At 36.5% G+C, this 26374-nt stretch overlaps 1 protein-coding gene across 3 annotated transcripts in view; it reads right to left on the bottom strand.

Annotated features, from left to right (window-relative positions):
- Window positions 1-6189: 6189 nt before the first annotated feature.
- The window catches only part of Gpbp1 (GC-rich promoter binding protein 1), a 64195-nt gene continuing 44010 nt past the window's right edge, over window positions 6190-26374 (bottom strand). For all 3 annotated transcript variants that reach the window (XM_041663402.1, XM_041663403.1, XM_041663401.1), the window contains 6 exons: window positions 20039-20223; window positions 18784-18924; window positions 17333-17500; window positions 15989-16176; window positions 13794-13896; window positions 6190-6674 (listed from right to left, as the gene is read on the bottom strand). In XM_041663402.1, coding sequence (XP_041519336.1) covers window positions 6516-6674; window positions 13794-13896; window positions 15989-16176; window positions 17333-17500; window positions 18784-18924; window positions 20039-20223 — 944 coding nt within the window. In that variant the 3' untranslated portion in view covers window positions 6190-6515. The remainder of the gene's footprint in view (window positions 6675-13793; window positions 13897-15988; window positions 16177-17332; window positions 17501-18783; window positions 18925-20038; window positions 20224-26374) is intronic.

Here is a 26374-nt window from a genome sequence, read left to right as displayed (position 1 = left end):
ACATAGCAAACAACTTCCCACTGCTTTGCATTATCTAAATGATGCTATGACTGAGAATATTTATCTATGACTTTCCTTGACTATAAAAATTCAAACAAGTTTCAGGGTAGAACATGTAACCTATGCTTTTGTTTCCCCAGGTCATAAATACTCTCTATTATCTTATTTTCTATAAAAACATCTACTGCAGAGAAGCCAAGAAATTATATCAAAGCAGGGTGTGGGGCCTTATGCCCTTAAATCCCAGTACTCTAGCAGAGAGGCAGATTTCTGTGAGCTCAAGGCCACATAGAGTTCAGGCTAACCAAAGGTGCAAGGTTAGACTCTTGCCTTAAAGCAAAATAAATAATAGGCTGGGTGGTGGTGGCACACTCTTAATCCCAGCAAAGAAAGGAAGATCTCTGTGAGTTCGAGGCTAGCCTGATCTACAGAGCAAGTTACAGGAAAAGCTTCAAAGCTACAGAGAACCCTTGTATAGATGAATGTCTCCCTTTGCAAATGTCTGTCCTTTAAAACTGTCTCCCACATCCCACCAGTTTTCCCATTTTCTCAGTATATCTTCATTTATGTTATGCTAAATTTCACTAATTTAGAATGGAATGTTTTATCTTTGGTAGATATAGCATTAGATACTTTATAAGCAACAAAAAAAAGCTTCCTTAAAAGCTTAAGACTATAAAAGCACAACTAATGGTATGTAACACACACAAGCTTTCATTTTCAAGTTTCTAGAGTCCTAAATTGTAAGATTTACAACAGGGAGGGGCCGGCAGCTCACTGCCCACAATTACACTGCACTGGAACTGACACACAGGAGGGGCCGGCAGCTCCCTACCCACAATTACACTGCACTGGAACTGACACACAGGGAGGGGCCGGCAGCTCACTGCTCACAATTACACTGCACTGGAACTGACACACAGGGAGGGGCCGGCAGCTCACTGCTCACAATTACACTGCACTGGAACTGACACACAGGGAGGGGCCGGCAGCTCACTGCTCACAATTACACTGCACTGGAACTGACACACAGGGAGGGGCCGGCAGCTCACTGCCCACAATTACACTGCACTGGAACTGACAGATAGTTCCAGTTGCTTTGGTGACACAATGGCACAGTGGAATGCATTGCAACAGAGATCCACAAACCTAAGGAATCTACTAAATCCAAAGAAATACCTTTTACCTCACCATGTTAACTCATTAAAAGAACTCTCTACTTACTCACTGGTGAGTTTACCCTTCTCTTTAGACACTGGAGAAACTATTAACATGGAGTTACGGGGCTGGTCACAGTGACATACAGCCTGTAATCTCAACACTTTAGATACCAAGCAGAAAGGTAGCCATGGAACCTACAGAATGAGTTCAAAGCCAGTTTTGAGTTACTGTGCTAAAAATAATTAAGTAAAAATTTAAAAATCTAAAAATCCTGGGGACTGAAGAAGTAACTACAGTTAAGAGTTCTTGCTGTCCCTGCAGAGAACTTGAGCTGGGTTCCCAGCAACCACCACAGGCAGCTCACAACCACCAGCAGCTAAAGCTCCAGGGGATCTGAAAGTCTCCTGCAGACACCCACGATATAAGCATGCATACTTCACACATACACACACACACTTAAAAAAACAAGCAGCACATGCTGCCTACTAAGAAACAGCACACTAGAATCTATGTTTGTTTTTTAAAAATTACAGAGTAAGTCTCAAGAGATGACACCTACAACTTAATTGTCTCAAAACATACATGTTGCCTGGACCTGGTAAGCATAAGATACAAATGTATTCTCCAGCCCATTATCCTTTTACCTTTAGCATTCCAGAAAGCAATAAACCTTCAAAAAACGAGTTGACAGGTCAAACCAAACTTATTTTGACAAAGTTTGAAGTGGTATGACTAGCAGAAAGCTTCACTTTCAAGTATCTACAAGTATGGAAGTCTACCCTTCCAACTATTTCACTCACACACACACACACACACACACACTCACACACACATGCACACAGTGGGTTTCACTAATGATCACAATTTGTCAAAGGGTCAATCTTTTTAAAGGCTGAATAAAATCAAACTGCCAACTTATAACTGAACATGCCAAACAAAGTAAAAATAACAGTGATTTTAACTGAGAACTCAGATGCTTTCATAGCATTGCAACAGTGGCTGTTCAAAGGGTAACTTTAAATGCAGAACAGCTTTAGTGGTGCCTGGCTTTAATCCCAGCACCCTGGAGGCAGAAGCAGGTGGATTTCTGAGTTCAAGGCCAGTCTGGTCTACAGAGTGAGTTCCAGGACAGCCAGAGATACAAGAGAAACCCTGTCTCCAAACAGCTAGAACTTGAGTGCTTACTAGGCTTAGGAGTCAAATCAAGTGTATGAAATGATTCTTATTCTTACAATAACCCCAGGGGGAACAGAGACCCATGTCTAGAGTTAGGTATGTGGATTAAAGTCACAACTCTTAAAGGGCAAAGCTTTGAACTAGGCAAACTTCTGACACTTTTTGTGTCCATAATTTAGAAGTCCTAGCAAGAGCTTAAAATCAACAGCCTAGGCCACAACCATCTAATATTCTTAGAGGTAACACAACCATTAACTGTTAGTGTAAGCCAGTCAGTGCACCACCAACATGCAGACAATTGTGAGAGCCACTACTAAACTACTCTTACACATCACAGCAGCCAGGGACCTGATGTACAGAACATACAGCAGTGTCCTAATGGACCTACTGCTTCAGCGTATCAACCATCCTACCATGTTTCTACACAACACAACCCCACAGTGGATCACAGCCACTGTGGTTACCTACTTTAAGAGCTACAAAGAATTGGTCCATCGATACCTAGTAATGGTGGGGGAGGGGGCTTATAAGGCCCCCCTACCCTTCCCTGAGGTACACACATACTCTAAATTAAGGGTTAACAGGGGAGCAAGAGACATTTCTTCAGTGTTTGTAGCAGCCACTGTTAAGGTGGCTACAGTAAACAATGCTTCAGTGAACAATAACAAATTCACTGGGTCACTAAAAAACACATCCAAACCACAAAATTCAACACAAATTCCAAAAAAACAAAACTAGAAGAAAGTCGATAGATGTGGGAGTGTTACTTGGGAAGTAAGACTAAAAAGACTAGGAGGGAAAAATGGGAGGGCAAAGGAATATGACTAAAATCTTTATGTTCATGAAAGTGTCATAAAACCAATTATGTATAATACAGTCCAATAAAAGATATTGAATTTCACAATATTTGTGTATGTCGTATGCAATAAATAAAATAATTATAAAAACTGCTAAACTAGGCTAAGTACTGAACACTACACATTCCCAAGTACTGAACAAGAATTCTAGGTTAAAACAATCAGAGCTATGCCTGGAAACCACTGCTACGGTTAAATCCAGTATTGAGCCTCACCTATGGAAACCTAGGAAACAGAAACGAAGCCTCTGCATCCTTGGATATTCTGCGGATTTTACTGCTGCTTGAAAAGCCCTCCGTCCATCGCTTTTCCCAGCTACCATTATGAATTCAGGAATTTGTAACTTCCAAAAAGTCAAGCATCCAGTTTCCAACTGCAGATACTTTTAGTGTCCATAAATATACCAAACTCAACCAAACCAAACATGACCAGATTGGTTTGACACCAGTTTTATGTTAAAACTTAAGCCACTGGGAGGTGGTGGTCTTTAAACTTTAATTCTTTTGACTAATATTATTGTTAGACTATTACATACACATTCACTTAAGATTTAGTGCCAAATGACTGTTTATGACTTAAAAAAGGGCTTCCAGCATAAGGATTTCTTCAGATGTTCCATAATTTCTTCAAAACTTTGTAAAAGCAGTTTAATTTAGTCAGAAATTAGAAAACTAAACTAAAAGACAATTAACTTTCTTAAAGCAAGATCTGTATTACTTTCAAGTAAAATTAGTTTGGGGTGAATTTAATATACTTATGGAAATTATATTCATTCTAAATCCTCATTTTAAATTCAAACAGCATACATCTGAGAAGCTACTTTAAATTACTGCTCACTAATTAAACTTCAACAAGACGTGTGGGAGTGAGGAGTCAAAGAGTTCACAAAGAAATGTGGGGCAGAACATTATTGCTCATTCCCTTGGTTTGGGGTGACTGTATGCTGTTGTGGCAATGTATACCTCAATAAAATACTTGTTTAAATACTTGCTATGCAGAAAATGAATTGAGTTTCAAGTATTCAAACTGTGCCCACCCCCAACAACCATGAGCACACTAGATATGCAATGTAACCCATCGGCATTTGTAGACTCTTCTTGTAATATGATCCAAACTTTTATTAAGAGCCCATTCTTTAGTTAAAGCGGTTATCTTTAAACATGTATGTGTCTCCATCCCTTAATAACCAAATGTGTTTACGGCATCACTTAATGGGTAGAACTATATTACTGTAACTCACCGTATTCTATATACTAATTCTATTAAAGTATAATAAACATTAGCTAAATACTATCTAGACTGGAATTAAGGCAAAAGAACTGCCTGAATATAAAGATGCCCCCAAACAATTTTTCATTACCCTATTATGCAAATAGTGCAATCCAAAGACACTGAACGCTACACTGCCAGCTTTGTCAAACTACCCCTTAGGTATTCTTGTGGCTGACACATTTAACTTCTCCCGTTTAGACTGACCTGTGGCAAATTTCAAAATTAAAAAAGAAACTCTTTATTTAAAGCATATTTAATAATTTGTTAATACTTAGCCTCAAAATTTTATGGAGGTAAAAAAATGGGAGTTTTTTTGGTTTAATTTTTCCATTACCCCAATCCTGAGGGGAAACAAAACAAGAATTTAAAACCTAGATTCTAGCGAAAGCTGGGGACTGATACAGAAATAGATAAAACATTGCAGCCTTATGAGAATTAATACTTCTGGTCTAAGGCAACTATTCTCTTTACAGTAAGAATATACTGGGGCTGGAGGGATGGCTTAGTGATTAAGAGCACTTACTGCTCTTACAGACGACGCAAGTTCAATATCCAGACCCAATGTCGGGTAGTTTACAACTGCCTGGACTTCTGCTCCAGCAGACCTGACATCTCCTGTCCTCCTCATATGCAGACATACACACATACACAAAAATGAATAAAAGTTATGAGAATTAATACTTCTGGTCTAAGGCAACTATTCTCTTTACAGTAAGAATATACTGGGGCTGGAGGGATGGCTTAGTGATTAAGAGCACTTACTGCTCTTACAGATGACGCAAGTTCAATATCCAGACCCAATGTCGGGTAGTTTACAACTGCCTGGACTTCTGCTCCAGCAGACCTGACATCTCCTGTCCTCCTCATATGCAGACATACACACATACACAAAAATGAATAAAGTATTTTTTAAAATAGAATATACTGATATGAAGACGGATGTGATGGAGCAATAAAAGCGACTGGGGTAAAACAAGGCTTGAAAACTGGTTACAAATATACAAAATCAAAATAGTCTAATACACCATCAAAACAAATTATTCTAATTTTCCTTGCAAATGAAAAGTCAACATTCATCCAATAACTACAAATTTGATAAAATTTTAAGCTTTCTTTTTCTAACCTCAAAGGAACTGCATTTTTAATGAAGAAAAGAATAAAGTTTAAAAATTAATATAGCATGTTGTACTTGGAGACCGATACCTTGAACACTACAGAGAACACCAACATTCTGAAAATCCAGTTTATTTTCCATGTCATGGACAGATCCAGTCAGTGTGATCAGGTTTTCTGCATGTGTAATAATTTATCAAAATAAGTTTTCCCATAGCTCCTCCAATCAGTTCTGAAAATCCTGACCTGACAATACACCAAATAAAGCTCTTGACAAGCACCTCCTAAAAACTTGGAAGAACACCTGGCGCGTCTCCTCTCACATCCACTGCACTATGAAGGACTAAAGAGCAATTTGTTTTGAAAGGTGACTTAGTACAAGACTTCAGTTCAAGAAGTTAATGTTTTAGTGCACTTTGCTCCAGTTTTAGCCAACATGCTACATTTTTCCTTTTTGTTGTTTCGTTTTGTTTTAGGGGAAAGTGGGGTGAGGAGGTGCACAAAGTAGAATTGAAGATTTCCACTGTTCAAAAAAGATATGACTTTGCAAGCAAAACTGTAAGCTGCCTTTTACCTTAAGATCTGAACATTTTAAGACAGAAGCTTTGCAAAACATTACACAATTTTTTATTATTAAATGAGAAAATCTCATTTGTTACATCGTCACATTGCTAGTCAGAGAAATGCTGCAGTGATGAAGAAAGTCAATGTTGGATCAACCAAAGTCCTCATTTCTACAACATTCATTTACAAAGAAATAATGTTCAACACAGCCCAACACAACATTCTTGGTTTTCTTCATATTGAAGTCCCCCAAAAAAATCATCTTCTAATGGGGTAGTTCACTACATAAATTATAGTTCTTCGTTTTTACAATTCACCCCAAACTGCATGAGAGATGTATCACACTAAATTTCTAAAGCTGTTAGGAATCCTTCACACATCGTCGTCATCTGATGTGTCACTGCTACTTGTCTCTGTGTCGTCGTTCTCAATTGTGGGTTTGAAAGTGCTGTTTTTCCAGGGTCCAAACTTGAAGTCACAGATCAGGCCGTTTTTCAAAATACCATTTTTCCTCAGCCCATTCTTCTGTAACTAAAATGTCAAAAAAAAAAAAAAAGGAAGTTAATTTTGCCCCAAGAATTAATACCATAATAAGCATAATCATAATCAAGTTTTCATGGTTTCTTACCCTGAAAATTCAGATACCATCTTTAACGATTTTTTGGTACCTAAATATCAAATGTTTTATAACAACTTAATATAAATATATCCATGCCTTTATCATTAGTTCAGAAATTACAGCTTTATGTATGTCACTGGTTTCCAAATCACAGTGTACAGAAATAATTCCTTTATGGCAGTTAGGTATTTTATTATCAATAAGGTTTTAGCTACATGCCTCAGTCATCACATGGTTTTAAAGTCAATCATCTAATATAAAATTGTTTTCCTTGGAATTCTATTCATAGCAATCATGCTCAGTACATTTTGAATGATACCGTTTTTTACACTCAAAATAAATCAAGCTGGGGACAGCTCACTGGTAGAGGACTTGCCTAGTAGCATGTACTATAGAAAAGCCAATTCCTAAGGACAGAAAGCAGACTGGTAAATGGATGCTAGGGGTCAGAATTGGGAATAAAGATCGAATGAAAAAATTTGGATGGAGATGGAACTGTTCCCAACATATACAGCTTATACAACTAGGAAAAAAAAAAAGACTCAATCATTTAAAAAGAAATTCTATATATAAACTATGCATGTTCCCAACAAAAATTTTAAGTCTTTCAAAAGACTATTATATATAATCGTCAACTTTACAATCATGTTAAAAAAAATAGTTCATTAATAACTTTTGAATAAAAAATTAGTTAATTGGGAAGGGACAGTAAAATTATCTATTTGAAGAAAACAAATATCCCAACACCAATGCTTCCCCTGCCTAAAGTCACCAAAAAATATTGTGAATATACACAAAGGTTACAGTATATAAAAACAAGAAAGGCCAGCTGTTTCTAAGACAATGAACACTGATAATAAACAACTCGAAAAGAATTGTTTAGAAAACAATGCCATTGCTGGACTGTGGTGGTCCATGCCTTTGATTCCAAGAGAGGCAGAGGCAGGTAGTTTGAGGCCACTCTGGTCTACAGAGTGAGTTTCAGGACAGCCATAGCTGTTACACAGACAAATCCTGTCTTGAAACCCTTCACCCTCAAAGAAAGAAAACAATTCCATTTACATAATGAATAAAGTTCACAAGAAGTTTTAAGGTCTGAAACATTTCAAACCCACACCAATGAAAAAACATCCATTTCATGCTCATGTTTTGGAAGATTTAATACTGCTAAGATGCTAATATTACCAAATTCACTACATACATGTATAAAATCTCACAATGAAACCATTAGTTTGCACAACTAATACATATTAATATAAAAGGCTTTAAAAGACAAAAGAAAATTCCCTATTAATATATACATGGTTACAAAACAGTCTTGTAGAACAAAGTTGGGGGACCATACTTCCTGACTCTCAAAACTTACCACAAAAATACAGTAATGAAAACAGTGCAGGGATGTAGAGTATGGTAGCCAGCAATGCCTAGCGATCCCCAGCACCGAATGAACTAGGTATGGTAGAGCAGCACATCCAAGGAACCTGGCTAGAGGGAAGAGTGGCCGGTGCTAAAGACTGTCTTAAAAGAAAATGACTCTTCAACTGACACAGACAAAAGAAATAGAAAGCCTAGAAAGGTGTGTGTGTGTGGGGGGGGGTGCGTGTGTGTGGGCGCGCGCGCGTGTGTGTACGCACTCAGTTTGGGTACTGGTTATCATGTTATTTATCTGTCTATTTTAAGTGTTTTATTACTTAGAGTAAGAGTGTGAGGTGTGCATGCATAGGTCAGAGACAACCTGCAGGAGCTGGTTTGGTCCTCACTTTCAACCAAATGGTCCTGGGGATCAAATTCAAGTTATCCTTAAGTTTCTTCCTATTGTGTACTGATCACATTAGCCCAAAAAAAGTAATTTAATATTCACCTTTACTCCACACTATTATAGACAGAAAGGTCTGAACATGAAGACCTTACTTAAACCTACAATCTGTCCTGCCTGCAAGAAGTACTGGGAGAATGGTGGGAGTGGTTAACTCATGACTCCTCCAACTTCAAGCCCATTACACAAGAGGGAGCCTATGCCTGACACTACCTAGATGACCAGGAACCAGAGGTACAACAGCCCAGAGACCCAGGATAGAACCACACACAACTGGCACAAAAAAAAGAAGAAAAAAAAAAGTCACTGAAATCATTCCTAGATACTCTGCAATATTCATACTAGCCCAACTGTGAACAACCAAGGGGTGTCAGATGCAGAGATCCACAAAAAAACTGGTAGAGCCAGGTGAGACTTGCAGAAGAGAAAGGATTGTATATACATTATAGTTGTTATACTGACTCTTTTACCTGTATGTGGGACACTTTTCCTCCAACTGGGTTGCCTCGTCTAGCTGTAATGAGGTGCCCAGTCTTATTGTTTGTTAGGCCATGTTTAGTGGGAGGCCTACCTCTGTGTGCGCGCTCCCCCCCCCCCCCCCCCCCGCTCTCTCTCACACACACACGAAGAGTTGATCTAGGGAAGAGGGACTAAAAGGAGTAGAGGGAGGAGAAACTGCAGCAGGCATGTAATGTGCAGTAATGTATTAGAGAAGGTGTGTGTGTGTACACAAAGATGAAAGGGAGTGGGGGATGTCTCAGTGACATAATACGTGTATTAACATGGGTTGGCCATAGATATGATCTCCAGCATGAAGTGAAAAGAGTGAGCACAAAGGATTTGAACAGATATTTACCCCCAAAGAAGTTATACAAACAGCTAATAAGCCTATAAAAAGATGATCAAACTTCACTGCGGTGGACTGAATAAAACCCATATGCTCATAAAAGCCTATACCATTCCCAGTTCTTTCTCCATTCCTCTCCTCCCCCACCCTCTTCCGGCCTCCTACTTTAGGATTTAAGCTGGACAGTTTTTATGCAGACAATTCCCCACCACCATGGACTCTAACCCCTGAAACTCTCCCTTCTATAAATGCTCTTGGTCATGGTGTCTCATCACAGCAATAGAAAAGTAACTAAGATACTAATCAGAGAAATGCAAATCAAAACCACTGAATTATCAACTTATACTATATACTTTAAAGAGATAAGTCATAGAAATATAATGAGGATCAGCAGTGATGTAGGGAAACTGGAGCTCTTCTTGTATGTACACAGTTGGTAGAAAATGTAAAATGGCACGTTCCCTGAAAACATGAGGGTCTTGCTAAAACTTTCTTTTTATTACATATATACAAGACTTATTTTCATATGTGCACGTGTGAGTACCTTCATGTATGTTTATGCACTGTGTGCATGCCTAGTACCAAGGCCAAAAGAAGCAACAGGATCCAATTGCTAGATGGCCAATGTGAGTATTGGGAACTGAACGTGGGTCTTCTGCTAGAAGCTCTTAACACTGAACTGTGTCTCCAGCCCCCACCTACATTCATCATAGAGTATGTGGGGAAACACATGCGCTAGAGGACAATACATAGATTCAGTTCTCTTCTACCCTGGGGGCCTGAGAATCCAACTCAGGTCGTCAGGCTTTAACCACTGAGTCATCTCACCACCCCTACAACTTTGTGGGGGGTTTTGTTTTTTTGTTTTTCAAGACAGGATTTCTCTGTATATCTTTGGAGCCTGTCCTGGATCACTCTGTAGACCAGACTGGCCTCAAATTCATCGAGATCTGTCTACCTCTGCCTCCCAAGTGCTGGGATTAAAGCCGTGCACCCCCACAGACCAGATTAAAACTCTGTCTTGACAAACCAGAAAAGAAAAAAAAAAGAAAAAGAAACTTTGTTTTCAGTTTTTTTGTTCTCAAAATGATTTATCATTATTTTTAATATCCTAATCACAGCTTCCTTTCCCCCACTCCTCTTCTCCCAGTCCCTCCCGCTCACTGCCTCCCTGCCCACCACCCATACATCCACTCCTCCTTCACTTCTACAGAAGAGGCCAAGGTTCCCATGGATATCAACCAAACATGGCATTTAGATTCGCAGTATTAAGGCCAGGCAAGGCAACCCAGTAGAAATAATGGGGTCTTAAAGAAAAAAGAAAACATCTTCAACAAAAGGTGCTGGTCTAACTGGATACCTATACCTGCATGTAGAAGAATGCAAACTGACCCATATCTATCACCCTGCACAAAGCTCAAGTACAAGTAGATTCTTCTCAGCATAAACCAAGATGCACTAAACCTGATAAGAAAGTGAGAAATAGTTTTGAATATATTGGGATAGGAGACCACTTCCTGAACCGAACACCAATAACACAGCACTAAGATCAACAATTAATAAATGGGACCTCATGAAAAGCTTCTACAAGGCAAAGAACACCATTGATAGGACAAAACATCAGTCTACAAAATGGGAAAAGATCTTCACCAACCCTACATCTGACAGAGGACTAATTTCTAAAATATGTAAAAAAAAAAAACTCAAGAAATTTGATATCAAAAAAATAATAATCCAATTTTTAAAATGGGGTAAAGATCTAAATGGAATTCTCAATAGAGAAATCTCAAATGGCCAAGAGACACTTAAAAGGAATTTTAAACAACCTTAGACATCAGGGAAAATATGATGGAGGAAGGTCATTGGTTAAAAAAATAAAGAAACTGCTTGGCTGGCCCTCATAGGTTAGAACATAGGTGGGTGGAGTAAACAGAACAGAATGCTGGGAGGCAGAGGAAGTGAGCTCAGACTTGACAGCTCTGCTCTCAGTAGCAGAGATGCCATGCTCCCCTCTCCCGGGCAGATACGATAGCTCTGCTCTCTGAGGCAGATGCAATGAACTCCAACCCAGCATGGACGTAGGCTAGAATCTTCCCGGTAAGACTGATGCTACACAGATTATTAGAGATGGGTTGATCGGGATATGAGAATTAGCCTGTAAGGGCTAGAGTTACTGGGCCAAGCAGTGTTTAAAAGAATACAGTGTCCGTGTAATTATTTCGGGGCATAAGCTAGCAGGCGGCCAGGAGCTGGGGCGGCAGGAATGCGGCCCCACAGCTCCCACTACAGAAAAACAAATCAAAAAGACATCGACTCTACCTTACACCTGTCAGAATAACGAAGATCAAAAACACAGCTCATGCTATCCTGGAAGTGGAACAAGGGGAACAAGAGGAACATTCTTCCACTGTTGGTAGAAGTGCAAACTTGTACAACCACTTTGAAAATCATTATGGCGATTTCTCAAAAAAATGGGGAATCATCTACCTATATGAAAAATGATTAATAACAGTTTATTCTTCAATTTTATTTTAATGAAAATACTTTCATTTTAAGACAGCTAAAAAAAGACTGCCAGAGAAATAACCATTTTCATTTGTTGGGCAAGTATACTACACCAGAAGCAGTAACTTTAAAGTTTCTGTTTCTTTTAAGAACACTTATCTTGGACTGGAGAGATGACTCAGAGGGTAAGAGGCTGTTCTTCCAGAAGTCCTGAGTTCAATTCCCAGCAAGCACATGGTGGCTCACAACCATCTATAATTAGATCTGGTGTCCTCTTCTGGCATGTGTATACATAATAAATTAATTTATTAAAAAAACCCCACTTGTGATAAACTTTTTTTTAAGTTGCACTCCATAAATACTTCTGATTTGTCTATTTCCACACCTTTCAACTTGTATCTATTACATATCAAGGTGCTGTCAATTTCATACTTTGTTTCAAAGTTTCAAAGATACTCACAAGCCCTGAATAGTATCTAACATGCTATTCATGTTTTACAGAGGAAGAATTGAGGGCATACACCCAAAAGATGCTCTGTCATACCACAAGGACACTTGCTCAACCACATAAAAAACTTTTTCTTTTAAACATTTATTCAGTTTGTGCAAGATTTGTTTTTATGTGGTATGTTGCCTGCATGTTAGTCTGTGTAAGGGTGCCAAATCCCCTGGAACTGAAGTTACAGTTTCTAGCTGCCATATGGGTGCTGGGAATTGAACCCAGGTCCTCTGGAAGCAGTCAGTGCTCTTAACTGCTGAGTCATCTCCAGTGCTGCATCATGTGGATTTCCAGGATCAAAGTCAGATTGTCAGATTTGGTGTTAAATGCATTGAACTGCTGAGCTATCGTCACCTGGTCCCAACATTTCCTTCAGTAGCAATTCTACTGTAGACACACACAGACACACACATTGAAATCAAGAACGTCTACACTTATTATAATACAGCATTATTCATAGTAGCCAGAAGGTAAAAGCAATCCAAGTGTCTACTAACAGATCAATAATATACAAATACATGCAAATAGTGGAATACTACTCAGTCTTATCCCAAAAAGTGCTACATATACAAACCTTGAGGTTATAATGCCAGAAGAAATAAGACAAATAGTATATGATTATATGTACATGAGGCATGGAAAACTACCATGTTCATACAAACAGAAAGCAGAAGAGTAGTTTCAGGACTAAAGGAACAGAAAATTATCACTTAGTGCTATTGAGTTAATGTTTGGGAACACACACAGAGAGAATAAAAAAAAAATGAAGGCAGATAGTGGTAAAGGCTATCAAACAATATGAATGCATTTAAGCCACTGTGCTGAACGTGGAGGTATGATAGAGGGTTAAATTAGTAAATTATATGTGATATTTTTAAGAAAATTTTAGAAATACAATGAGGAAAATACTAGATTCATTTTAACCATAACTAATATTTTTATATCTATAACAGATTTAGAAAAATAACTTTTTGATGCTCTATATCAAATTTTTCCTAATACTTTTTCAGAAAGGAATGTATATAGACCTAAAATAAGAAGGTTTAGATTATTAATTATTCTTGTTGGAAAGGATCAAAGGCAAAGTTAATTAAAACTTGTCACCCATGTCAAATCAAGAACCAAATTAAAGATCTAGATAACAAAATATTATAAGCATTTTATTTACCTAGACACTGTACACACAATAGTCACTGCAGACTTGTCTGAAGGGGAATTCTGGCCTGTGGTATGATGGTTAGTAAACTCCTAAACAAATAAAACTAGTAGGATTTCCCTATCACCAGGGTTTACCTGTAATTTGGCTGTTCTACTCAAGGAAGGGCTGTTTTAAGAGTGAATCTAAAAGGTTTAGGTTTCCTTACCTGTTCACTAATAACTTGGAATTCTCTCATTTCATCCTCAGTTAAGGGAGCACATGTTTCATCATTTTCACTGTCTTCCTGCCAGCCCATCTCCTTTAATAATCTGAAAAGGAGGAAAGTAAGTTTAATTTAGAGCTTCACCTGGGTAATGCAACTTAAACTTGGTTCAAGAAAACATAATCCATAGTCTGATTACATAGTCCCTAAAATATAAAAGGACTTCTGAGTTTATTTTCTTAAAAATGAGTTATAAACCAAGTAGACTATATTTGATAGTAAGTAAAAATAAACTGCCTGTGAGGTGATATTTTATTTGTATCTTAATAAACAAAGCTTACCTTAAGGTCAGAGTGCAAAGTTTAGCCACTAGAGGCGAGGCACACACCTTTAATCCCAAAACTCTAGAGACAGAGGTAGACAGACCTCTGTGAGTTCAAGACTACCCTGGGCTACACAAGATGGAATCAGACACAGATCCAGGAGGTGGTAGCACGCAACTCTAATCCCAGTATTTGGGAGTCACACACCTTTAATACCAGCACTGAGGAGGTAAGAACAGGACTGATATGGCAGGGAGGAGAGAGGAACATAAAGAGGAAGAGTGTGGATCTGAGGATCACCCTTTGGTCTGAGATTTGGTAGAAGTAAAAGGTCCCCCCCACCCTCATTAGTGGCTTACTGCTCTGCTTCTCTGATCTTCAGTTTTAACCCTTTATTTGTCTCTGGGATTTTATTATTTGTGTTACAGCCTGATTACTTAATCTTCAGGGTCAAAGTTCTCTATGCTGGAAACTTGCAATAGAAGAGTCAAAAATAAAAACTGGCAAATCCTTGTACTAAAAGAGTAGTAATAATGTCACTTTTGCTTTTTCTTCAATACCACAATCCAACATAGTTTCAACTGCTCATTAGCTGTACTTTGAAAGGAAAGGCTGCAGAAGCTTCCCTATCTTAAATTTTACAATTTATTCTTCTAATGTCTTGGATATATGGCATTTACTATCCTCAGTGCACAATTCAATCTGAAAAGAGGCATAATGCAATAACAGAAAAAGATTTTTCAGAGTTCTCAACCTAAAGTTATATGAGAAATGATTAATAAGTTTATTTACTCTTTCCAATTAAAAAAACTTCCATTTTTAAGAAAACAGAGCTAAGAAAAGATTTACAGAGAAACCATTTTGATTGTTGGACAAGCACATAAAAAAGTAGTAACTTTTAAGTTTCTGTGTTTTTTAAGGCCACTTATTTTGTAATAAACGTTTTTGAAATTGTACTCCTTAAATATTTCTGTTATTTCTATTTGCACATCTTTCAACTTGTGTCATTGATTTCAGAAAAATTTTTCAAAGTCTCAAAGGATATATTAGTACTCAAGAGATTTAAATAGTATCTAACATGCTATTCATATTTTACAGAGGAAGAATTAGGGTCATTTAAGTAAAACAATTTGCTTACTCTACAGCAAAAAAAAAAAAAGAATTTCAGTATTCTGCCATCAGAATTAGGATGTTACACACTCAACTGTTGCCTCAAGACCAATAAAGTCGAGTCGGCATTATTTCTTTGATGCCTATTCACTGGCTTTACTGATACAGTCTTGATTACAAGGTAGATGGCTGCCCTTAGAAATGGGATTTCTACTTCAATCATTCAATATCACCTAATTCAAATGTTATAAACTAAGACTAATAGAATTGACTGTGTTTGCTATGACCAGTTTTCCTATTTATAAGAACTGACAAAACATTTGTGATGGCCTATGTTCAATCAACAACACTAAAAGAAAATGGAGAAGGGAACCAATATTCTTAACTCTGCAGCTGATCAAAAGAATTATCTTTAGAAACTATTGTTCATTACTGATAAATGTATCCACTATAAGGGTATATGTTCTTATGAATTATAACGAAAGTCAAGTCAATATTAAAGGTATGAAATCTTTTTTCACATATGATATCACATCAGAGAGGGGGAGGGGAGGGGGAGGGCGAGAGAGGGAGAGGGGGAGAGAGAGAGAGAGAGAGAGAGAGAGAGAGAGAGAGAAAACAAAGGGTTCACACTATAGCACATGTATACAACAAGTAAGAACCTAGATCCAATACACAGCATCAGCCTATCAATCACTTATACTTGATTTAAAAAAAATCTTGAAGAGGGATAATGCCAGTTAAAAAGTAAAAATAATTACTAACCTGTGTTCTGCCTCAAGTGAACTGGAAAGAACATCAGTTTGTGGGAAAGTTGAAGAACGAATGATCTGCTGAGAAATCACTGAAGCATTGCCGTTCTCTTGTGGAATTTCGTTTTCATCAAAGTTTCTGTTTATATCTCTTTCTTGATGAGTACTATTGCTGTTATGCAAATTAAATGAGTCGTCATCCTGATTTTTAGGGAGTTTAAAAAATAAAGAGTGAGTTCTAAAGAAGTTACTGACAATTAACAGAACCTATCTAGATTCTCATGAAAAATACATTAATTTCAATTATTAATCACTAAATTTCAAAGGCATTTTTTACAAAAATATATAAGGCCAAAAAGATAAAGATGAAGGAAAAGAAAAAGTATATAATTATACAGCTGGTACTTGCTATATATATAGTCCCTGCTGGACTCATTCTTGGATCAAACCTCCTGCTCCAGTCTACAGAGTATTGGAATTATAGACATGTACCATGGTGCTCAGCCAAAAGATTTAAAAAAAAAAAGTATAAATTTGTGTCCAGGCATAGCCATGCACACCTGTCATTTCAGCATCTGATTGGGAGTCTAAGGCAAAGGATTATAAATTCCATGTCGACCTGGACATGAGAAATTATTTGAGGGGGGAAAAAAAAGCTGGCTAGTTTTCTTTATAGAGAGATGATATTTTTTAAAACTGCAATTTCAAAATAGGCTCATCAAGGACTTATTTACAACTGTGTGGGTTAAGAGGAACCCAAAGGATGGAGGCCAGATTGGTTAAGTATCTATAAAGCTGTTGCCACCAAGAGGTCTGAAGAAAAAAAACAGAGAAACCATGAGATCATCAATAGGAAGGGAATCAAGGAGGTAGCCTGTTGAAGATGCACACAGGAAGGAACCATGGGATTAGAGGCTCTGATCTAACTATTGCCTTTTCAATTTCCTGCTGGGGCTCCTCAAAACTGAAGTAAACTAGAAAGCAGAGCTCCTTTCTAATATTCAGTGATTACACAGAACAATGACAAATCAAGCACATCAGAGACAATGTACAGAGCTGACCTGTACTCTAACATCAGTGTTACACCCTCACAAATACTTCTGCCCAAACCAAGTGTGACATAACCAGCTTTCATGAGGTAGAAGCAAGAGAGTTAAGAAGTTCAAAGGTACCTCAAGTGCAGAGTTAAAGATCAGCCTGGGTTATATAAACCCTCAAATATTCACCCGAAGAAGACAAGAACCTGCTGGCATGGGCTTAGCGGAGGGAAACCAAAGATAAAGTTTTAGAGTTTATCAAGGTTCTAAATATTTACCCATGTAGTTTAGAAATCAAGTATCACTGTGATTTCAATTACCTTCTCTGAGCCAGCATGACTTTCATCTTCATGTTCCTCTTCTACTCTGTCCCTTTTCAGCGCTTTCAAAAATTCACTCTTCTTATCACTGCGCATTCGTGTCAGTTTTGTTAAGCGAGGCTGCTGATTAAGCTTGTCAACAGGCGAAGACGAATTTGAACGATTACACTAATGGGGAATTCAGAAATACTGGTCAATATGTAACTAGATAATCAATATCAAAATAAAGTTCACTATTACCACAGCTTTTTATCTTACACTTATTTATAAGGTGAAATTGATTTTAAAGTATACTAATAATAAACTTATAACAATATATATTTTTCTTTGCCATTAAACGGCTTACCTCAAGAACTTTCTTATTCCAGAGGTAATGAAGGTCAGATAACCAACAGAACTTAAAATACAAAACTTGGCCTTATTTACACAGCACATAAAAAAACAACTTTCCTGGCCATGCTACAGAGTGCTGGGGATCTGAAACATCTCCAGTAAGACTTTATTATCATTTATGGAAATAGGATTTGTCACTGCATTGGATTTCCCCAGAGATTAGTGTGAGAGAAAGAGAAAAGGAAAATGATATTGACTTTTCATTTCTCTTGATGTTTTAAGCAGTAAAACACAAACAAAATCTGAATGTTAGAACTGTACGATAGCAATTTTTAGTCCACAGAAATATATCATCAAGTTTAATGCTTGACAATAAAGTATATACTAGAATTAACTAAAGAACAATAAACCACTTAGAAAAATTGGTCATATCTTAACTCAAAAAATTCTGCAGATGAGGGCAAAATTATATACGGTTTTGATGTTCTAATATGGGACCTAAAGCAATTTTTAGAATAGGTGTCTTTGATCCTAGATTAGTTCAGAACTCCCTACTGTGAGTTTCAAAAAAACGAAATTATTTGAGCTACCACATACTCCCATATAACTTTCTTTCCTCTTTTCTAATTTATTGTTATTACTAATAAAATGTCCACACTCCCAAAACAAGACTGAACAAATCCTATTCATAGCCAAGGTTTAATAGTACAGTGAAACTCCCACAAGCACCAAATAAACCGCAATTATTTTAACATGTGTCTGAACTAAATTCACTGAAAAATTTAAAGCATCTCATCTTTAATGAATCTATACATTTAATAAATTGTTAAATTATCAAGATTTAGCAAGTGGCATCACAGCACAACCTACATCAGGAAGTTGGGAAGAATACTCATTTATGAACAGGAGCTCCAGACTAACCTGGGTCACAGAGCAATACTTTACTTTTAAATACAATACATTCCTCAGCCAGGTGGTGGTAACACACACCTTTAATCCCAACACTCGGGAAGCAGAGGAAGGGAGGTGTCCACGAGTTCCAGAATGGCCAGGGTTACACAGTGAAACCATGGGGAGAGAGGGGGTTTACACTCCTCAAGAAATGTTCAGTGGTATACCTCTTTCACTGAATTTGCTGATGGACTAATACTCTTGGCTGTTGACTTAAAGGTATTAAAGTTGCCAACACCGTACGTAGATTCATGAGGAAAAGAAGTCCCAACTTTGTTTTCTTTAGTTTGACTTTTCCATTGTGTAGGCTAAACAAAAACAAAAGAATCAAGTTACCAAAAAGAACTTTATGAAAACAGAAAAGGTGAACATAGTAAAAATAATGATCGCATATAGCTCTTAAGTAATTTTACACTACTTTCACCACCTCTCCATGGACTTTGACTTTCATAACTTTTGTTTTATTACTAGTTTTGTTGTTGCTGCTGCTACTGCTGCTGCTCTGTAGAGACAGCATTTATCTATAAAGCCCGGGAACTGGCCTAGAACTCACTATTCTCCTTATCAGGCCTTTCAGTGTTAGGATTATAGGTATGGCTCTCTGTATGTTTTTCTACAAATAAAATAGAGGTTTAATATGTAATAAAAACATCTAAATCTGGGGATGAAGAAATGGCTCAGCAGCTCTTGTAGACAATCCAAGCTCAGCTCACAATTGCTGATAAAACATCTGGCCTCTTCAGGCACCCGCACATACCACACACAGATATGCTTAAACACATGAACCCAGGTGTGCTGGCACATGCCTTTAATCCCAGCACTCTGGAGGCAGAAACAAGTAGATCTCTGTAAATTGGAGGCTCCTCTAAACAGTGACTCTAAGTTGAGTCTGGGTTTCATAGACTGTCTCAAAACCACAAAACAATGACAACGATGATGATGGCAAAAAAGATGGCTCGGTGAATAAAGGCACCTGCCTCCAAACATGAGTCTACCTGTGCACTTTAACAGGTACACATACAACTACACACAAAACATGTGATTTTTAAAGTAACAACAAATTTTTTCATCTAAATCAGTTATTTTCAAAATTCTGTAAGAGGGGTTTGTCTTATAATAAAACTCATGAACCTTTCAAAAACTTAAAACTGAGCACCAAGTAAACCAGTATTATACACATACCAAGCAAATAAACTCTAGTCCATCCAACAGAAACTATAAAAATTTAATTCTCTACTAAGCAAAATACAAAGAAACTAAAAACAAAAACCTGTGTGTGTGTGTGTAGCTTCTTTTTACAGCAGATGGGAGACTGCCACAAAAAAAGAGCAACTGGTCTAAGTGCAGAGAGTAACTGAGTGTGGGGTGCCACTTCACAAATGGAACATGTACAACAAATTGGTTTTAAATGCAAGGACTTACTTTTGTAGGTGGAACAGCAGGTTTGGGGACTAAGCCTTTATAAACACTCGGACCAGTTCCATTCTTAACTGGCTGTGATTGAAGGTTTCCTGCTACCGGGAATCCAGATAGCTGTAAGTCTTTTGTATTACCTTTCTTAATGACCAGCATTCTTGGAGCTCTAGATTTAGGATTCGGGGGATATTCTGCATAAATAAAGTACAAATATGTGTTATATACAATTTTAAATTTTAGAATAAATGATCCCAACAAAACCCTAACTGCATTTTAAAATATAGTTCAGTTGGTCTGAGGTAAAATGATCTAAGTGAGTAAAGTCAAATTCCAGCTTAAGAAATAAAGCTAAAACATTATCTTAATAAACATAAGAGTTTAGGCAATGCCTACTAATACTGCAGGCTGAAAGATGTAATAAAATAAAAATCTATAAATTTTCAATTATTTTTTAAAGAACTTTAAAATTTTTTCATTTCTAATTTCCCCTTAAGCCAGTCTTAAAAATTCAAACTTTCCTATTCTTCAATTCCTTCATTATACTAACAAATTTTTAAACAATGAGCGAGGACCCACAATCTCAACACTTCTAAATGTCTAATTGATCAGCTATTAGCTAGAAATAATTCATAATACCAATTCATTACAATATTTACAGTCCATATAATATTAACTTAAGGTACTATGTGAGGTCAGTTTTCTAAAGTCAGTCCAGAGAATAACTGCTAAAAGAAGATATTTTCAAGACTATGTACTTGCTAAAAACATGAAACATTTTTCCTGGAATTTAATCAATTTGTATATATAATCAAAGAGATACTAAACAGTCTCTCATCCCTTACAAAAAAAATTCTGAAAGTATCAGTTTCATAATTAGATTTACAATAGTAAACTCATATCAAAATCTCTGAAAAAATCTAAATTTAAATTAGATGGCATACTTTATGAATTAATGAGCTGGGTAAATGTTTGTGCTGGTACACTAGCTCCAAACTATCAACTTCCTACTGAATCCTCTTAACAAAACTGAAAGTACTCCTAGGAAACCTGAAGAGATCAAACTCTCCAAAAGATAAAACTGATTTATCTGCTACTGCCATACTGACTGATAAAGAATGAAGACTTAGAACAAAATGAAAAGAGGGTTACTGTACTAAAAATTAAATATATGTTCAATTACTAAGGAAAATATCCCATGTTTTGGTACCTAAAAAGATTTAATAGCTTAAGAAACATCAAGCACACAAGAAAAGTTATGACAACAAAGTAGTTTTACTGATATTATTACACAATGAAGTCAAAGAAACCAAAAATGGGAATGAAGATCTCAAATAGAGAACAATGAAGAACACTAGACATTCTACTGTTTCAATGATTTTTAGTAAAAATATAATAGAAATAATTTTAAAAAAATAAGCACTTGGCAAAAAGATGATGAGTATGAGGCCTGCTTGTGCTAAAACTGAGACCCTGCTTGATTCCTCCGAATAAAAAGGTTCTTGAAAACAATCATGACTTACATACAGGTCCAGCACTTTTAAAAAAGGAGATGGGAGATTGATTGCTTGTGCCCAGGAGGACCAAAATGGCTTTAGGAACATAGTATTATCTCATCTTACAATGTGGGTGGGGATGGGGTGTTTGGTAGTCCAGTGATTAGGAGTCGGTGTTTTGGAGGGGGGAACTAAAATTAAATATAAGACAATATCTTAGCCTTTAAATAACACCAAGGAATCTGAGGCATAACTTATTTTTAAAAGGTATCACTGCAGATATCAGGCTTTGAAACAAGAACATTTCAATCAGTATATGACTGATGACCTCTGGTTCAATATGGATGGCTAAGCAATTAACTTCATCTTCCTTCCCTCATAGATTCTTCTATATTCAGTTAGTGCAATGGGCAAGGAAACCAAATAAACTGTGTAGTAGCAAAGGAATGATCAATACACATTGCTAGATGGAGATGTGAAGGCAAAAGTTTTGGTTTAGAATGTGCAGAGAGAAATACAACAGCTGAGAATAATCTGCCCTGTGGACTCTCAGAAGCAATGAAATTAAATGAAAATATCAAGATATGATAGGAAAAAAGACTTTTTCCAGGCAAAATTATGTAATTCACAACCTATTCTATGTGTTTAAATTGCAAGAAAATGGGTTTGACAAGGGTTGAAGACATGAAGAAATATAATTTTTTTATGCATTAGGCACTGAATTTTAAAAGTAGAAACAAGGTATGTATTGTGGTGCATGCCTGAAAACCTAGGATTTGAGAAGGTGCACATCAGTATGTATTACATGCTAAATAAGACCCTAACTGGAAAAGGGGTGTAGGATAAGAATACTAAGAGACAGAGAAGACAAAGCATAGATATAATTGTTTCTTTGATCCTCAAGTTGATTCTGACAAATTTCACCTTTCCTAAAATTGGATTCCTTGAAGCAAGAAATATTCAGGATGTTTCTTCAATGAAGTCCTCAGTGCAAAGAATGATGGAATGCCCTATAAAGAAGAAAGGTGAAGCCTAAGATGTCGCTCTCAGAAGAATAAGCAGCAATAGTAAGAGATGACAACCGTACCAGAAGAAAGATGATAGGGAATTAGAGTGAAGAGAAGCCTATATCGTGTTATGTTTTAAGTATCTGAAGTATCGTGATGCAAGAAAATAGGATTTTGTACATGACTGTCAAACTCTAATACTAACTTCCAAGTAGCTCTAACCTTATTATTTAACTTTATAGAAGTTGCCTTTCATTTATAAGATACAGCATTGTTTTATAATTATTATAATTTTTATATTTAAAGAATACAAAATATATACAAAGGGCATAAGCTATTTTCAATACTGTAACAAAACTCAAAAGGTATGCTTTTCCTAGAACTTAACATGTAAGAGAAGAAAAAAATTACAAGAGAAACATGCAAAGATATCTACATCCTATAAAGCTATTCTGGATAAAATATACAAAAGTTGCCCAATTAAAATTTTCTTGAGGCCAGCGTGATGGCTCAGCAGGTAAGAACACGTTATCACACCTGAAAAAACTGACTTCGATCCCCAAGGATCAACATGTTGGAAAGAGAGAAGTTGACCTCCACAAGTTGCCCTGACCTCTACACACATGCCACTGCCATTTCTAAGCAAGCAACCACAAAATAATAAACAAATACAATTTTTAAAGGAAGTTTTCTTAGGAATTGGAGAGGTGGCTCAGTGGGTCAGTCAGAGTGCTCACTGTACAACCATAAAGACCAAAGTTCAAACCTCTAACACCTATCTATGTAAAGGCTGTTGTGGCCCCAAGTGTGCCTGTAATCCCAGCATTGAGGGAGTAGAGATAGGAGGACCAATGACTGTCAGCTTTGCTCCAGGTTCGGGTGTTCATTTCAAACAAATAATGTGGAGAATGACAAAGCAGAAAACTCAATATTCTCTTCTGGCCTCAGTGGCCATGTTTGGGCCAAACCTGGGCTACAAAAGAAGACCCTGTGTCAAATAGTCCCCCTGCAAGTAATGGAAGGAGTGACAAACTAATATGTACACTTAACATATTCATTTAATATTATTTTATTATTTATCTCTTTAGACTATTTCTCAATTTTTACATCTTCGTAAGTACGTAAGTTTTTAGATTCAAATACTATCTCAGATCTTTGTTAATAATAACTGTTAATGAATTCTATTCTAAAACTATAAAGGTAATGTGTTTTAAAATTCATATTATTATTTCCTTCTAGTATCCTAAATAACTCATCTTACAATAAAGTAACTTTTTATTGCTGTCTTATCATGTACGCCCTTTCTTCTACCTACCGAAAAAAGAATTATATACAGTGTTCTGCCTCCATGTATGCCTGCAGGCCAGAAGAGGGCACCAGATCTCATTATAGATGATTGTGAGCCACCAACTGGGGACTGAACTCAGGACCTTTGGAAGAGGCCGAGGCTGGCAGTGAGTACTCTTAACTGGTGAGCCATCTCTCCATTCCACAAGAATCAGTTTTTAAATTTCTTAAATCAAAGTCACTGGTAGGATGAAATTGGCTTAAATTTTTCAGGAAAAAAATTAGAATATCGCTAAAGCTAATAAAAAGAACTCAGGTAGATGAGACAGGAAAACTGAATATTTGAGGATGACCTGGCTAGAGAGCCTGAACAATTCAATTCACTGATTCAATCTCTTTTTTCACCGTCTTTCACTATAGTTTTCAATTACTCAATTTCCTATTGTAACACTTATTTTTACAGAGAAAAACAATCTGCTAAACATTATTTAAAAAAAACATAAGACACTGATTTTTGCTGTTTGAATGTTCTTTAACAAATCTGTTTTAATCTACAGTTGTTTTAATCAAGTTAACACTGTTAACCTTACATTACTATCAACAGTCACAGTGTCTTTCCTTTATATCTCCTGCTTCAGGCATATAAAGAACAGGCTTAAAGATATCTTACAAGCCATGCAATTCCAGAGCTTGGCAAACACAGGCAGGAAGATCAGAAGTCAAGCTCATTAAGACCCTGCCTCAAGGTAGATGGGTGGCAAAGCTTTGCAAATATAAACAACTCCTATGGTAAGTAATTGAAATGTTTTTCCTTTTTAAATTTTACCCTTCTTTCTGTTTGTGCTTCCAAACTATTAGTATTAAGTCTATACCATCATACCCACCAAAGTAAGTCATGTTTCTGACTGAAGATTTATTTTCCTCAAACTCTCTACTCATATTGCATTAATTTCTCCCACTCAGTATTAAAACTGTTGCCTTCCCCTTTCCTACAATGGCAAAATGGTCAGTTTTTTCACAAGGCAGATAGTAAAGGAATGTATTTCAATATTCAAGCAAAATCTACTGCTAATACTCCCTTAATCCAGTTTCTCAAAAAAAAAAAAAAGACTTCACTGGTTGTCAAAGCATTATACTCTGTTTAGTGCACTTTCATTTCTCAATCTGTATGGTTCAAGCTAGCTATGTTACAGTTCACTAGCTAACAATACAACGGGGGGGGGGGGGGTTAAGCTTAGGTTTAGAATGCTAAACAAAAACATTTTAATAATAATGTATCTTATACTTAAAAAGTACTATCTATATCAGCTATGAGCAAAACCTAGAAGGTCTTCATTTTATCAAATACACACAAATATGAACGCTGACAAGATGACTACATAACATAAAACATTATTATTGTATGACTTCGTATCTTAAGGACTGACAGTTAAAACAGTCCTGGTGATATGCACAAAGCACAGTCCATTAGTACTTCTGAAACATCACAAGTGTATCGACAGTGTCCTAGATTTCTGGTACAAACATAAACACTCATCTTTTTCCTTGTTCCTCAACCTCCAAATAGAAAAGTAACGTAATAATTTAAAAATTCTTAGTAACACACTGCCAAGTATCCTGAATTGCTATTTTGGCATTATGTAATTAAGAACACAGAGATTACTTAATAGTTATTAATCTTTTCTACCAAGTAGCTGTAAACTGGTTAAAACAAAAAAAAGTATGGAAGTTCTGGGTATAGAAAGCTTGGATGAAGGTGTTCCCAATAAGGCCAGCTAAATCCCAAATAAAAATAAACTTAAGTAATAACTTTATTTTAAATGGCTTAATTAATTTCCCTCAAGTCATTTTTTTAAATAGGAGTATTATGTTAAGAATAGGCCCCAAGTATGATTGACAAAGTCATACATAGTTTGGGAAACAAACCTTTTTTTCTTTTTATGTATACTGAAGTTTTGTTAGTAAATTTTTGCTTACCTGGAAGTATCACTAGAAAAGTTCTATTGAAGTCTTTGCTAAAATCCTCTCATCTTCCTCAGGAACATAGCTATTCTAAATGTTGCTATGAGGAAAAGCATACTTGGGAACCCAGGGTGTAAAATGAGAACGGAATAATGCAGTGTGATACAATGAAGCGTTTCATTGTATTCCTACAAGAAGTACTAGAAATTTAATAATTAACCATTCCACAATTAACCTTTTGTTTTGTTTTAATGCAGACACATCTTAGTTTACCTAAACAAATCAAAGAGTTTACCTCCCATTTTAAATCTTTTCCACTAGTATTCAAAATCCTTAAATCAACTATGAAACAGCAGAACCAAAATCTTTATACATTTTAGCCTAGTTTTCAAAACTGTCTTTGTCTTTAAATCATTACTAAGAATAAGTCAATCAAGGACAGTACCACATTAGTATCTAATAGTTTATATGACAAATGCTGATATTCTTGACTTTTAAAATTTACTTTCATTCCACTAAAATCCAAATTATTCCTAATTTCTTAGAAATTCTATTTAACACTTTTCAGGAGATTCTATATTCTTATGCAATCA

This window comes from Microtus oregoni, unplaced genomic scaffold (assembly GCF_018167655.1).
Source record: "Microtus oregoni isolate MIOR12 unplaced genomic scaffold, Mior012 000014F_ref0000157, whole genome shotgun sequence".
NCBI lineage: Eukaryota > Metazoa > Chordata > Mammalia > Rodentia > Cricetidae > Microtus > Microtus oregoni.
Note: the sequence above shows the minus strand (reverse complement) of the source record. Positions and strands in the feature narration are given on the sequence as shown.